General features: G+C 39.4%; 1 protein-coding gene across 1 annotated transcript in view; it reads left to right on the top strand.

Annotated features, from left to right (window-relative positions):
* The first annotated feature begins 1,233 nt into the window (after positions 1–1,233).
* NHSL2 (NHS like 2) overlaps positions 1,234–13,533 on the top strand; it is a 343,137-nt gene continuing 330,837 nt past the window's right edge. Inside the window, exons 1-2 of the mRNA XM_053698992.1 lie at positions 1,234–1,298; positions 1,839–2,007. Coding sequence (XP_053554967.1) covers positions 1,284–1,298; positions 1,839–2,007 — 184 coding nt within the window. The 5' untranslated portion in view covers positions 1,234–1,283. The remainder of the gene's footprint in view (positions 1,299–1,838; positions 2,008–13,533) is intronic.

Raw genomic sequence — 13,533 nt, 5'->3', positions numbered from 1 at the left:
TCATACTGTTTAAGCATACCATGCACATCAAAGTGAAGAAATATATCATACTTGTATCGTATTACTTGAGCATACCGTGCACATTAAAGTGAAGAAATATAACATACTTGTATCATACTATTTGACCCTTGCATTCAAAACTTCAATCTAAAATCGCTAGTTATTATATTATCGCATACGCTATATGTCTATGCTCAGACATCCACAATCATAATGTTACTAAATTCACTCTCAGTGTATATATTCTTACTGAGATAGTTGGTTTAAACAACCATATAATTAGAACATTCATCCAAAGTTAGCGTTAGCGAATACTATGCTGGTGTCAGAATTATCTATCATTCAGTAAAGCGTTATAGATAGTAGTTGAGTATTAGCAGTTAACTATTTCAAATTGATTAAACTCAATATCGGCAGCTCAGCGGTACCAAAACTGCTACAAATTGTCTATTAAATCATTAATTATGGTGATACAAAGTATCTTAGACAGCTATTGTAAGTCGAGGGTTCAAGGGCCCCCACGCTCGTGTCAAGGCCACGCCCACCGATGCGTTTCGTCACTAGTACGTGACTTCGTCAGGGTATAGGGGCTTTTAAATGCGGTACCAGGCTTGACAGGAGAGGCTGTACCGCTCACTTTTTAGAAGACTCGTAATACCGGCGGTATACAAGTCCCATTGAAAATATAGGATATGCAATTGACGTAAGTGGATTTGCGGTATTACTGAGTCTGGCCAAAAAAGTGAGCGGTACACCTGTCATTTCAAAATAGTTTTTGTAAATTAAATGTTTAGTTTTCCTGCTGACCTATCCCTTTTTTATGACAACAGTACAGAAAATCTGCTCTTTATAAAAGACTGCAGTAGTCCAGGTAAAGAATACTGTGTTTTTTGTTGTTGTTTTTTTTTTAAACAAACCACAAGCTCATATGAGTATAAGATGGTGACAGACGTTTTCATGATTTTTTGGGGGGAAAAGCTATGAAAGTTATAAAACTCAATTTACCTTTCCTTTAATAATCTTAAATAGTATTTTTCATTTGTAGGGATTTTAATTTGCTGTCCAAACATTCTTTTCAAGGAAAGGGTTAAATGTTCTGGGTGGAGATCAGACCCTGCTGGGAATCTGAAAACTGGCGTGAGATTTTTTTTAGTCCCACCCCTCAGTGTAAAGTGACTTCTTGAAGTGTGCTAAATGTTTGTATAACTTGGTGCTTCCCTGTCACTGGACGAGAGAGATTGGGAATCCGCCTGGCTTGTCTGTTTCTTTTGGGAAAGCTCGGCATGATAGGTTTATTTGTAGGCTGACTTATTATGATACTGTGTACATGATTATCCAGATTCTGCCGTTCTCTCTTCTCTTCTGTTAGTGGCTGGATATTGTAACTACTGTTCTAAAATTTGTATTTGGATGTCTGCATGCTACATCTGGAGGTTATCTTTAGGGTACTAGTACATTTGTGGACAAATCTGTTTGATATGTGCATGTTGGAGGGTATAAGATTGCACTGATTGTAATCCATTCTCTGGCCTTACATGCCTTTTTACAAGAGGTCAGTTAATCCCCAGTCTGCTTGGGGAAGAAGTAAATGGAGACGTGTGGGACATGGCATCCCCTCAATCTGCACTACCCATAGTCATGGGGTAGCTGCTGTTCCAAGAGAGATGGACAGCCCTTTGCTTATGAAGGATAATCACCAAGAGCGGGCTTTGCCTACAGTGCCAGGGCGGGCTATAGGGATTGGCAGGTGGGATGTTACGCACCTTTCAGGTGAATCTGTTCCTGTGCAGGATTTTTCTGATATTTGTCTCCGTTGTTTAATTACCCTCCTCCTTCAGCTTTCTGACTTGAGCCGCTTGTCACTGTCCCTTCTGGAGGAGCTGGAGGAAGAACTGCTGTCTGTGCAGAGACGCACCGCCGAACTTCATCATCAAACTGAGGTTGTATACAGGCGGATTTGCGGCATTAAGCTGGTAACAACTGCACAGAGCCAAGGAATAGAGCAAGGTAAGGTGTTGTCATAATACACACTTTATAGGATTGACATCTGTCAGGCAAGATCTAGTAAAGAACTAGTAAAGCATCCTACAGAAGTATATAGGGCATCTTGTGAATGAGATTGGGTCAGATGTACATGGGGAAGATGGTATTGGTGGGTTTATGTAAACCTCCCATAGAAGTTGATGGCACAAAAAAATGAAATCTATTGGGCAGTTGGTCTGTGTAGAGTGTATATATTGGTACTGCTGTGTCTATATATTGAGGTTTTGTGTAGATGAGTTTTAAAAACAAGGAATGTGAAAGCTGCTGTATGCACATAGGGGTTCTTTAAAACTCAGTGTTGTAGGCAGGATCTGAGCGATATGACAGATGCTGTGCAGCACTCATTTAGAAGTGTGTTTGCAATCAGCCACCCTTTACTGATGTAGTAGGTCAAATCCTGCTCTCTCCTGCTGGCTGCCTGTCTTTTGACCCTTATTCACAAACCCCCTGTTGTACGGAAACACCCTGTGTATAGGGAATGTAGCCCATCCCATGTACATAACTGTTGGACAGGATCCCTGGCTTTATATCCACATCACACTACGAATGTGTAAACATGATCAAAGGGAATTGAGGGATGGAAAGTAATGGGGAATATCTTAAAAAGGATTATTTTGAAGAAAGGGTTAATTGCTGGGAATTTACACTTACAGGACCTAATATTTTCAATATTACAGCTACTTGTAGTTTTCCTTTCCTGAGAAAATAGAATAGGTAATAAAGGGACAGTAAAGTTGAAAATTAAACTTGATTCAGAGCATGCAATCTTAAAGGGACAGTCTGCACATTAGTCATCTTAAAGTCTTACCTTAGATTAAAGTGATGGTTAATTTCAGACTTTAAGAATGATGCTATGAAAAATATTGGTGTATAAGCAAAACTGCATAATTGTTTAAAAAAAAAAATATATTCTATAATAAAAGATTTATAATGCTACTTGATATCTTACTCCGCCCCCATCCTTCCTTTCCTCTTTTGGCTGGGCTGTGACAGAGAGACCAGTCAGCCCCATTCCCTACATAGATAGGCTTTTAAAAGGCTGGACTTCAAGAGTGTCATATGACACACACTGATTGGATTTTTATTGGAATTGCCATAAAAAAAAAGTTAATCCCAGTGGACAGCATAACAATGTAATAATTGTATTATTAAACAGGAGAGGCTGGTAAAAAGTACCCTCCTAATAGGGGGCGCTAAAAAGAGAAAGGCAGCCTAGCAGGTCTTGGTGGATGTAAAAGGCCTCTTAGCCAAGCAGACAAAAATAAAATAGAAGAGCTCCAACTCTTAAAAGGACACTGAACCCACATTTTTTGGTGATTCAGCATGAAATGTTAAGCAATTTTCTAATTTACTCCTATTATCAAATGTTCTTCATTCTCTTGCTATCTTTATTTGAAATGCAAGAATGTAAGTTTAGATGCCGGCCCATTTTTGGTGAACAACCTGGGTTGTTCTTGCTGATTGGTGGATACATTCATCCACCAATAAAAAAGTGCTGTCTAGAGTTCTGAATAAAAAAAAAGCTTAGATGCCTTCTTTTTCAAATAAAGATAGCAAGAGAAGGAAGAAAAATTGATAATAGGAGTAAATTAGAAAGTTGCTTAAAATTGCATGCTCTATCTGAATCACGAAAGAAAAAAATTTGGGTTCAGTGTCCCTTTAAGTAAAAACTTTCCCCCAGTAAAATAGTAATGACGAAAAAATTTGGAATAAAAAGATCTATAAAGAAAAATACATTTTCAGGTATCTATAGATGTGGACATCCTAGATGTTCAATGTGCAAATATGTAAAATATGTAAAACATAGGTCCACATCAGTCATTGCCAATACCACAGGGGAAATAATAAAGATAAGGGGCAGGATCACTTGCAATACATATTTTGTTATTTATGTATTATCCTGCAAGTGTGGGCTCCAGTACTTGGGGCGTACGACACGTAAAGTTCATACGAGATGGAGTGAACACTTGCGGGGGATTAAAAAAAGGTTACTTTCCCATAGTGTGCCCAGACATCATTTACAGGCACACTGGTGAACCCTGTAGCTTTTTGATTACTCCTATTGAGTATATTTCTCCCTCCCACCTCTACAATAGGTATACTTAAAGGGACAGTCTACCATAGAATTGTTATTGTTTTAAAAGATAGATAATCCCTTTATTACCCATTCCCCAGTTTTGCATAACCAACACAGTTATATCAATAAACTTTTACCTCTGTGATTACCTTGTATCTTCCAGCCCCCTGATCACATGACTGTGACTGTTTATTATCTATTGTCTTAAATTTAGCATAGTTTAGTGCTAAATCTTAAAATAACCCCCTATGCCTGAACACAGTGTTATCTATATGGCCCACGTGTACTTTCTGTCTCTTTGTGTTGAAAATAGATTAAAAAGCATGTGATAAGAGACAGCCCTCAAAGGCGTAGAAATTATCATATGAGCCTACCTATGTTTAGTTTAAACTAAGAATACCATGAAAAAAAAGCAAATTTGATGATAAAAGTAAATTGGAAAGTTGATTAAAATTAAATGTCCTATCTGAATAATGAAAGTTTAATTTATACTAGACTTTCCCTTTAATTAAGACAAAGAGAGACTTTTTGGATTTTTACATTTCAGTCTCTTTTTCCCTCAGGTTTAAACAAAGTAATAGACTATGCTGCTTTTAATTGATATACTATGATTTTTTTTGTACACTGGAGTTTAGTGGAGCATACTGGTTTACTGCATCCCTTAATTCAATTTTTAATATATATACATATTAATTATTTTTAGTTCTCATTTGTTATAGATAGGTGCTCATATAGTAATGGTATTATTTTTTGAGATACATTTATTACATCTTATTTCTTTTACAAGATATGACGAGTCCACGGATTTCATCCTTACTTATGGGATTACGCCTCCTGGTCAGCAGGAAGTGGCAAAGAGCACCACAGCAGAGCTGTATATATAGCTCCTCCCTTCCCCCCCACTCCAGTCATTCTCTTTGCCTGTGTTAGTGATAGGAAGAGGTAAAGTGAGGTGTTAGTTTAGATTCTTCAATCAAGAAGTTTTTTTATTTTAAAATGGTGCCAGTGAGTACTATTTTTCTCAGGGAGAAATCGTCAGTCTATAACTTCCCAAGAGGAGTGGCAACCTTTTTTTTTCTGCCCTGATGTTGATGATCTTAGCAAATGTTATCTAAGATCCTGATGGTTCCCACAGAGCAATTGAAGGTAGTGTAAAGAAACATCTTCAGTGTGGAGAACTGTGTCATGCTACAATCAGCATTGAGGTATGTTCAGTCTTTTGTTTCTGGGGAGACTTGATACATCAGAACAGGCTGACATTATTCCCTAACTGGGGAGGGGTAATCAGTATGCACTATCAGAGAAATGGTGTACTTGGAATTCCCTTTCATTTTAATTATTTAATAGTGTGTTTCACTTTAAATATACTGTGTGTGCTGACGCTGGGAGATGTTGTTTGCTTATGATGGCTTTATATCTGGCTTGGCAGAAAATAATATTCACTGAAATTGCGCTTTATTGTATTAAGTGTGTGTGTAAGAGGCGCACATGGCGTTGTTTTAGTATAGTTGGAGACCGACATGTTGTTCTGTCTTCCCTTGCGGGTCTCGGTACGGCTCAAGTTACGCCCGTGGTGGGCGGGGCCTATTTTCACATGCTCAGCCGCTCAGTATTGTTCCGGATCGGCAGCAAGTTTCTGAGGCTCCGGTGGGGCCTTACTCAGTTTTGTAATCGTAGGGTACAGAGAGACTTGAGATCGCTACTTCAGAAAGATCAGTGTGATCCGGGGGCAGGTAGGTGCCGCAGCAGAGCTGTGGCGAGGTGCAGGGGCCTGGAAAGTGATAAACATTGATAAAGTTGACAAAACTGATATTTAACTTATACAAGCAAAGGGAGCAATATTGTTAAGTTATTTTGGGCACATAAAGGCTCTTCTTATTGTCGCAAAAGTTGTTTTGGCTGATTGCAGAAAAATTGTTGCGCTTTTATTATTTAAAGGCGCAGTACATTTTTTAGTTCAAAATTTTGAGTATATGTTTTGTCTTCAGAGCTCAATATATCAAGTAAAGAATGACTATTATTGCTATTGCTAGTCTGTTTAACATGTCTGAACTTCAGGAAAATACATTTTCTATGTGTTTAGATGCCAATGTGGAACCCCCTCTTACTTTTTGTCCCTCATGTGCTGAAAGGGCCTTACAATGTAAAGAACAGATTTTCTTTAATGCAAATATGTCTAAGGATGATTCTCAGACTGAGGAGAATCAGGGTATGCCGCTACTTTCTCCCCAAGCGTCACAACCTTTAACGCCCACCCAAGCGACGCCGTGTTCTTCCACCGCGTCCACTTCATTTACTCTGCAGGATATGGGCTTGAACACCTCCGTCTGTTACTTCGGGAGGTTTTAGTGACTCTAGATGACTGTGACTCTATTGTGGTACCACCAGAGAAATTGTGTAACATGGACAAATATTTAGAGGTGCCTGCTTACTCCGGTTTTTCCGGTTCCTAAGAGAATCTCGGAAATTATTATGCGGGAATGGGAAAGACCGGATATCCCGTTCTCACCTTCTCCTAATTTTAAGAAAATGTATCCCATAGCTGACACTGTCCGGGACTCTTGGCAGACAGTTCCTAAGGTGGAGGGAGCTATATCTACCCTGGCTAAGCGTACTACTATTCCTATTGAGGACAGTTGTGCTTTCAAAGACCCTATGGATAAAAGGTTGGAGGGTCGTCTAAAGAAATTATTTATTCATCAGGGTTTTCTTTTACAACTGACGGCCTGCATTGTGCCAGTTACAACTACGGCAGCCTTCTGGTTTGATGCCTTAGAAGAGTCTCTTAAGATTGAGACTCCTTTAGAGGAAATTTTAGATAGAATTAAGGCTCTTAAGCTAGCTAATTCTTTTATTACGGATGCCACCTTTCAGTTTGCCAAGTTGGCAGCTAAGAATGCCGGATTTGCCATTTTAGCTCGTAGAGCGTTATGGTTAAAGTCTTGGTCTGCTGATGTGTCATCTAAGTCAAAGCTTTTGGCTATCCCTTTCAAAGGAAAAACCCTATTCGGGCCTGACTTGAAAGAAATCATTTCTGACATTACGGGAGGTAAGGGTCATCTCCTACCTCAAGATAAAGCAGCTAAACTGAGGGGTAAACAAAATAATTTTCGTTCCTTTCGGAATTTCAAAGGAGTCCCCGCTTCCTCTTCCGCTAAACAGGAAGAAAATTTTGCTCAAGCCAAGTCCTTCTGGAGACCCAACCAGGCTTGGAACAAAGGTAAACAACCTAAGAACCCCGCTGCTGCTCCCAAGACAGCATGAAGGGGCGGCCCCCAATCTGGGACCGGATCTAGTAGGGGGCAGACTTTCTCTCTTTACCCAGGCTTGGATAAGAGATGTTCAGGATCCCTGGACACTGGAAATCGTGTCCCAAGGGTATCAACTGGAAATAAAAAATTCTCTCCCAAGGGGGAGTTTTCTTCTTTCACGATTGTCTGTAGACCAGATAAAAAGAGAGGCGTTCTTACGTTGTGTAAGAGACCTCTCTACTATGGGAGTAATTCATCCTGTTCCAAGATTGGAACAGGGGCAGGGGTTTTACTCAAATCTTTTTGTGGTTCCCAAAAAAGAGGGAACGTTCAGACCCATTTTAGATCTCAAGAGTCTAAACAAGTTTCTTAGAGTCCCATCCTTCAAGATGGAGACTATTCGAACAATTCTACCATTGATCCAGGAGGGTCAATATATGACTACCGTGGACTTGAAGGACGCATATCTTCATATTCCTGTCCACAAGGATCATCATCAGTTCCTAAGGTTTGCCTTCCTGGACAAACATTTTCAGTTCGTGGCTCTTCCCTTCAGGTTGGCCACAGCACCCAGGATCTTCACGAAGGTTCTAGGGTCCCTTCTGGCGGTTCTCAGGCTGCGGGGTATTGCAATGGCGCCTTTTCTGGATGATATTCTGATCCAGGCGTCGTCTTACTATCTGACAAAGTCTCATACAGACATGGTTCTGTCCTTTCTGAGGAGTCATGGGTGGAAGGTGAAAAGTGTTCACTAATTCCACAGACAAGGGTTCCCAAAACTTGGGACATCTTGGGAACTCTAATAGATTCCATATCCATGAAAATATTCTTGACAGAGGTCAGAAAGTTAAAGATTCTGAATACATGCCGAGCCCTTCAGTCCAACCCTCAGCCATCAGTGGCTCAGTGCATGGAGGTAATTGGATTGATGGTGGCGGCTATGGACATAATTCCGTTTGCTCGTTTTCATCTCAGACCGCTACAACTGAGCATGCTCAGACAGTGGAATGGAGATTATGCAAATTTGTCTCCTCAGATAGATCTGGATCAGGAGAGAAGAGACTCTCTTCTTTGGTGGTTGTCGCCGGATCATCTGTCCCAAGGGACGTGCTTCCGCAGACCCTCATGGGTGATAGTGACCATGGACGCCAGTCTACTAGGTTGGGGTGCAGTCTGGAATTCCCTGAAAGCTCAGGGTGTGTGGACTCGGTCGGAGTCTCTACTTCCAATCAATATTCTGGAATTGAGAGCAATATTCAATGTGCTTCAGACTTGGCCTCAGTTGGCTGCGGCCAAATTCATCCGTTTTCAGTCGGACAACATCACGACTGTGGCTTACATCAATCATCAGGGAGGAACAAGGAGTTCCTTAGTGATGACAGAAGTATCCAAGATAATTCGGTGGGCAGAGGCTTACTCTTGTTATCTGTTAGCAATCTACATCCCGGGAGTGGAAACTGGGAAGCAGACTTTTTAAGCAGAGAGACGTTTCATCCGGGGGAGTGGGAACTCCATCCGGAGGTCTTTGCCACTCTGATTCTCAGATGGGGCAGACCGGAATTGGATCTGATGGCGTCTCGTCAGAATACCAAGCTCCCAAGATACGGATCCAGGTCAAGGGATCCTCAGGCTGAACTGATAGATGCCTTGGCAGTGCCTTGGTCGTTCAACCTAGCTTATGTGTTTCCACCATTTGCTCTACTTCCCCGGGTGATTGCACGGATCAAACAGGAGAGAGCTTCAGTAATTCTAATCGCGCCTGCGTGGCCTCGCAGGACTTGGTATGCCGATCTGGTGGACATGTCCTCTCTGCCGCCGTGGAAGCTTCCATTGAGGCAGGACCTTCTCATTCAGGGACCCTTCCATCATCCGAATCTAGTTTCTCTGCAACTGACTGCTTGGAGATTGAACGCTTGATTTTATCTAAGCGGGGGTTCTCTGATTCGGTCATTGATACGTTGATTCAGGCACGTAAGCCTGTCACTAGAAAGATCTACCATAAGATATGGCGTAAATATCTTTATTGGTGCGAATCCAAGGGCTACTCATGGAGTAGAGTTAGGATTCCCAGGATTTTATCTTTTCTCCAAGAAGGATTGGAGAAGGGGTTATCAGCAAGTTCCTTAAAGGGACAAATTACTGCTTTGTCGATTTTACTACACAAGCGTTTGGCAGATGTTCCAGACGTTCAGTCTTTTTGTCAGGCTCTGACCAGATTCAATCCTGTGTTTAGACCAATTGCTCCACCATGGAGTTTGAATTTAGTTCTTAATGTTCTTCAAGGGGTTCCATTTGAACCCATGCATTCCATAGATATTAAGTTGATATCTTGAAAGGTTTTATTTTTGGTTGCTATTTCTTCTGCTCGTAGAGTTTCCGAGCTTTCAGTGTTACAATGTGACTCTCCTTATCTTATTTTTCATTCTTATAAGGTGGTTTTACGTACCAAACCTGGTTTTCTTCCTAAGGTTGTTTCTAATAAGAATATTAATCAGGAAATTGTTGTTCCTTCATTGTGTCCTAATCCTTCTTCTAAGAAGGAGCGTTTGTTGCATAACTTGGAAGTGGTCCGTGCCCTGAAGTTTTACTTGCAGGCGACTAAAGAATTTCGTCAATCATCTTCTTTATTTATTGTTTTTTTCCGGAAAGCGTAGGGGTCAGAAAGCTACGGCTACCTCTCTTTCCTTTTGGCTGAAGAGTATCATCCGGCTGGCATGTGAGACTGCTGGACAGCAGCCTCCTGATAGAATTACAGCTCATTCCACTAGGGCTGTGGCTTCCTCATGGGCATTTAAAAATGATGCTTCTGTTGAACAGATTTGCAAGGCTGCAACTTGGTCGTCTCATCACACTTTTTCCAAATTTTCCAAATTTGATACTTTTGCTTCATCTGAGACTGTTTTTGGGAGAAAGGTTTTTCAAGCAGTGGTGCCTTCCATTTAGGTTCCTGTTTTGTCCCTCCCTTTCATCCGTGGCCTATAGCTTTGGTATTGTATCCCAGTAGTAAGGATGAAATCCGTGGACTCGTCATATCTTGTAAAAGAAAAGGAAATTTATGCTTACCTGATAAATTTATTTCTTTTACGATATCACGAGTCCACGGCCCACCCTGTCATTTCTAAGACAGGTATTTTTCTTAAATTTGTTAAACTTCGGTCACCTCTTCACCTTTGGCTTTTCCTTTCTCTTCCTAACTTCGGTCGAATGACTGGAGTGGGAGGGAAGGGAGGAGTTAAATATACAGCTCTGCTGTGGTGCTCTTTGCCACTTCCTGCTGACCAGGCGTAATCCCATAAGTAAGGATGAAATCCGTGGACTCGTCATATCGTAAAAGAAATACATTTATCAGGTAAGCATAAATTTCTTTTTTCTTGTTAAGTTATTTGACTTGTTTTAGAATAGATTATTTTTTACCTTATTTTTAGGGAGATTTATCATCATAGCACTCTTTACTCTCTGACGCTACTGTTCACTTATTGTAACACGCATTATTTACACTAGTTGATATTAGAGATAAAGCTCCCTTCACATATTATAGTGCTATATCCTATATGATTTCTTTGTATTAACAATAATAAAATCGTTTTAGTATGAGGTCCTATGACATACTATAGTGTCATTGGCACACGCCCCTTTTTATTATGTCACCTACTGAGTAGCACAACTTTTTTAGCACTAGTTTCTTTGACATTTCACAGTGTCACTTGTTACACGCTTCTTTTATTGTTCTACTCTAATGAGCTTTCTTCACCACTAGTGTCCATTCGACATGCCTCCCTTTATCGTCATATTTTTCTTAGTACACATTTGAACGATCTTGGTATGAGAATCTTAACAATAGATGAGAATTGGATCTTTTTATGTTACAATGTTGTTAATATTATTCTTTTCACTGATTAAGTCACAGTAAACACGTTATTTAATTTGTATTATACTAACAATTACTTTAGTATAGATTTTCTATAATTATTTATCTTCTATATTTTTTTTTATTTTTTATATATATACTCCCCATGTTTGCACCTATCAGAGTTAGTCAAATCTGTTACTAATATGCACTCTAAACAACAGGCTCTGAACTTTGGGTTTCCTCCCCTGTGAGGGAGATGACCAGGTGTTTTTCTCCTTGATTGTTTTTTTCTTGATTGGTAAAAATGTTTGTATTTAAGGACTTATTTCAGCCAGTACCTTATGCCTGATAAAACAGCGTTCTGAAGCGCTGAGAAACGCGTTGCATAATTGTGAGGAGGGTTAGCTAGCATACCCTACCTCTAGCTTCCTGTTTTTATACTATTTTTTAATAAATTGTTTTTATTTTTTGGAACCTTGTATCATTACCAATCACCTCCACTGGGAGTTTAAAGCTGGGAGAATCTGCTGTTCACTTGGATATCAGTCAGCTGGGTGGCTGTTTAAATACCCAGTCTGCTCCTGATAACACTGTCTGAGTGCTCATATGAAATGTGAGTACCCTGCATTAGGAGTTCACTGCATTAGGAGTTCACTTTGTTACCACATTTTTTTGGCTACCGATACACACAGGTGCCTCTTTTCTTGTCTTTCCATATTCTGGGAGTATCTGGCTGGGAGATTTGGTTGGTCCTGACTTCTGGAGACCAGTGAGTACCCTGATAATAGGGATTTGTTCTTTGTGTTCACATTTTTTTGGCTATGGATACACACAGGCGCCTCTCTTTTGTCTTTTTATATTTTGTCTTTACAATGTAATAGAAGCATTACTATAGGCACATATTTAACCCTTTGTACAGAGATTGTTTTTAAAAAAAGTATACGTATAAAAAATTTTTAATGGCAAAGATTTAACATATATGGCATTTGATTAGCTATAGTTTACCATCACTTTCAGTAGCAAGTAGCCTCCTGCGCCCCTTTCTATAACATGCAGCAGGAACAGTAAAAACTATTTTAAAATGAATGTTTCTAGCCATTTTGAAACTGGCTGCCAAGCTTCCCGCCTACTGATGACATCACGATCTGTCTGGGCTGGATCTAGGCACCTGCTGAATAGCATTGACAGTCTGTTGAATCCAACTAGTGAGCCCTTTATGATTGGGCACCATATGTAGCCCAGATTGTGATGTCATCAGTGGGTGGAGCTTGACAGCCATTTCAAAGTTCACACTCCTGAACTTACCTTCCTGCTTTTCAACAAAGGCAAACAAAGACAATTTGATAATAAAAGTAAATTAGAAATTTGTTTAAAATTGTATGCTCTCTGAATCCTAAAAGAACATTTTTGTTTTTTTTGTCTCTTAAACATGCAATAAAAATATTTTTACATTTAGTGGCCATTCGCATCCATGATACACTTTCTGCTGTTTAAACTCAAACAAAAATTCAAATATTAGCCACCATTAGCGGGTTCTATGAAGGGAGCAAGGGATGCAAAAGCACCACCAGTCTCCTATTTTGCACCCTTATTGGGCTGAGGAGGGATAAATTACTACTTCCTGTCCTTTTTGGCGAGCCACATCCCATAATTGCCTAGCCACACCTTGCTTGCTGTTTCAATCACTATTTAAATCACTAGCAGTAAGACTATATTTAAATCATGGTTTTCTTCATAAAGGTTTCATTTTTAAAATAATGTTTTCAGATTATTTTTCCAGTTATAAAAAAAAAAATACTGATTTAGTTATATACCCTTAGCAATGCCTTGCTGGATCATTGTAATTAAAGTACCAGTAAATACAGTGGATTTGCATAATCAACCAGTGCATGATAAAAAAGATAGTCTGAACTTCAAATCAGTAAAATATTTTCTGACAATTTTGTCTATTTCTACTTCTTCTGTATAATGTAGCAGCCAACAGCCAATCACAAATGCATATATCTATATTCTGGAAATTCTTGCACATGCTCAGTAGAAGCTGGTAAATCAAAAATTGTAAATTAAAAAGACTGCACATTTTGTTAATGGAAGTATATTAGAAAGTTGTTTAAAATTGCATGTTCTATCTGAATCATAAAAGTTTTTCAGTTTGAATTGAGTGTCCATTTAATGAAATTATTGGGAGGTGAACTATCTCCAGTTTAATATGTTCATATTTGGTCAACTTTTCAGTTGTACATTATTGGAAAGAGAAAATATATTTACCTTAATTTTAATATCTTTATTTAAAACCATAACATTTCATTATT

Source organism: Bombina bombina, chromosome 1, assembly GCF_027579735.1.
Source record: "Bombina bombina isolate aBomBom1 chromosome 1, aBomBom1.pri, whole genome shotgun sequence".
Lineage (NCBI taxonomy): Eukaryota > Metazoa > Chordata > Amphibia > Anura > Bombinatoridae > Bombina > Bombina bombina.
The sequence above is the reverse complement of the archived record's forward strand: the minus strand, read 5'-3'. Positions and strand labels throughout refer to the sequence as shown.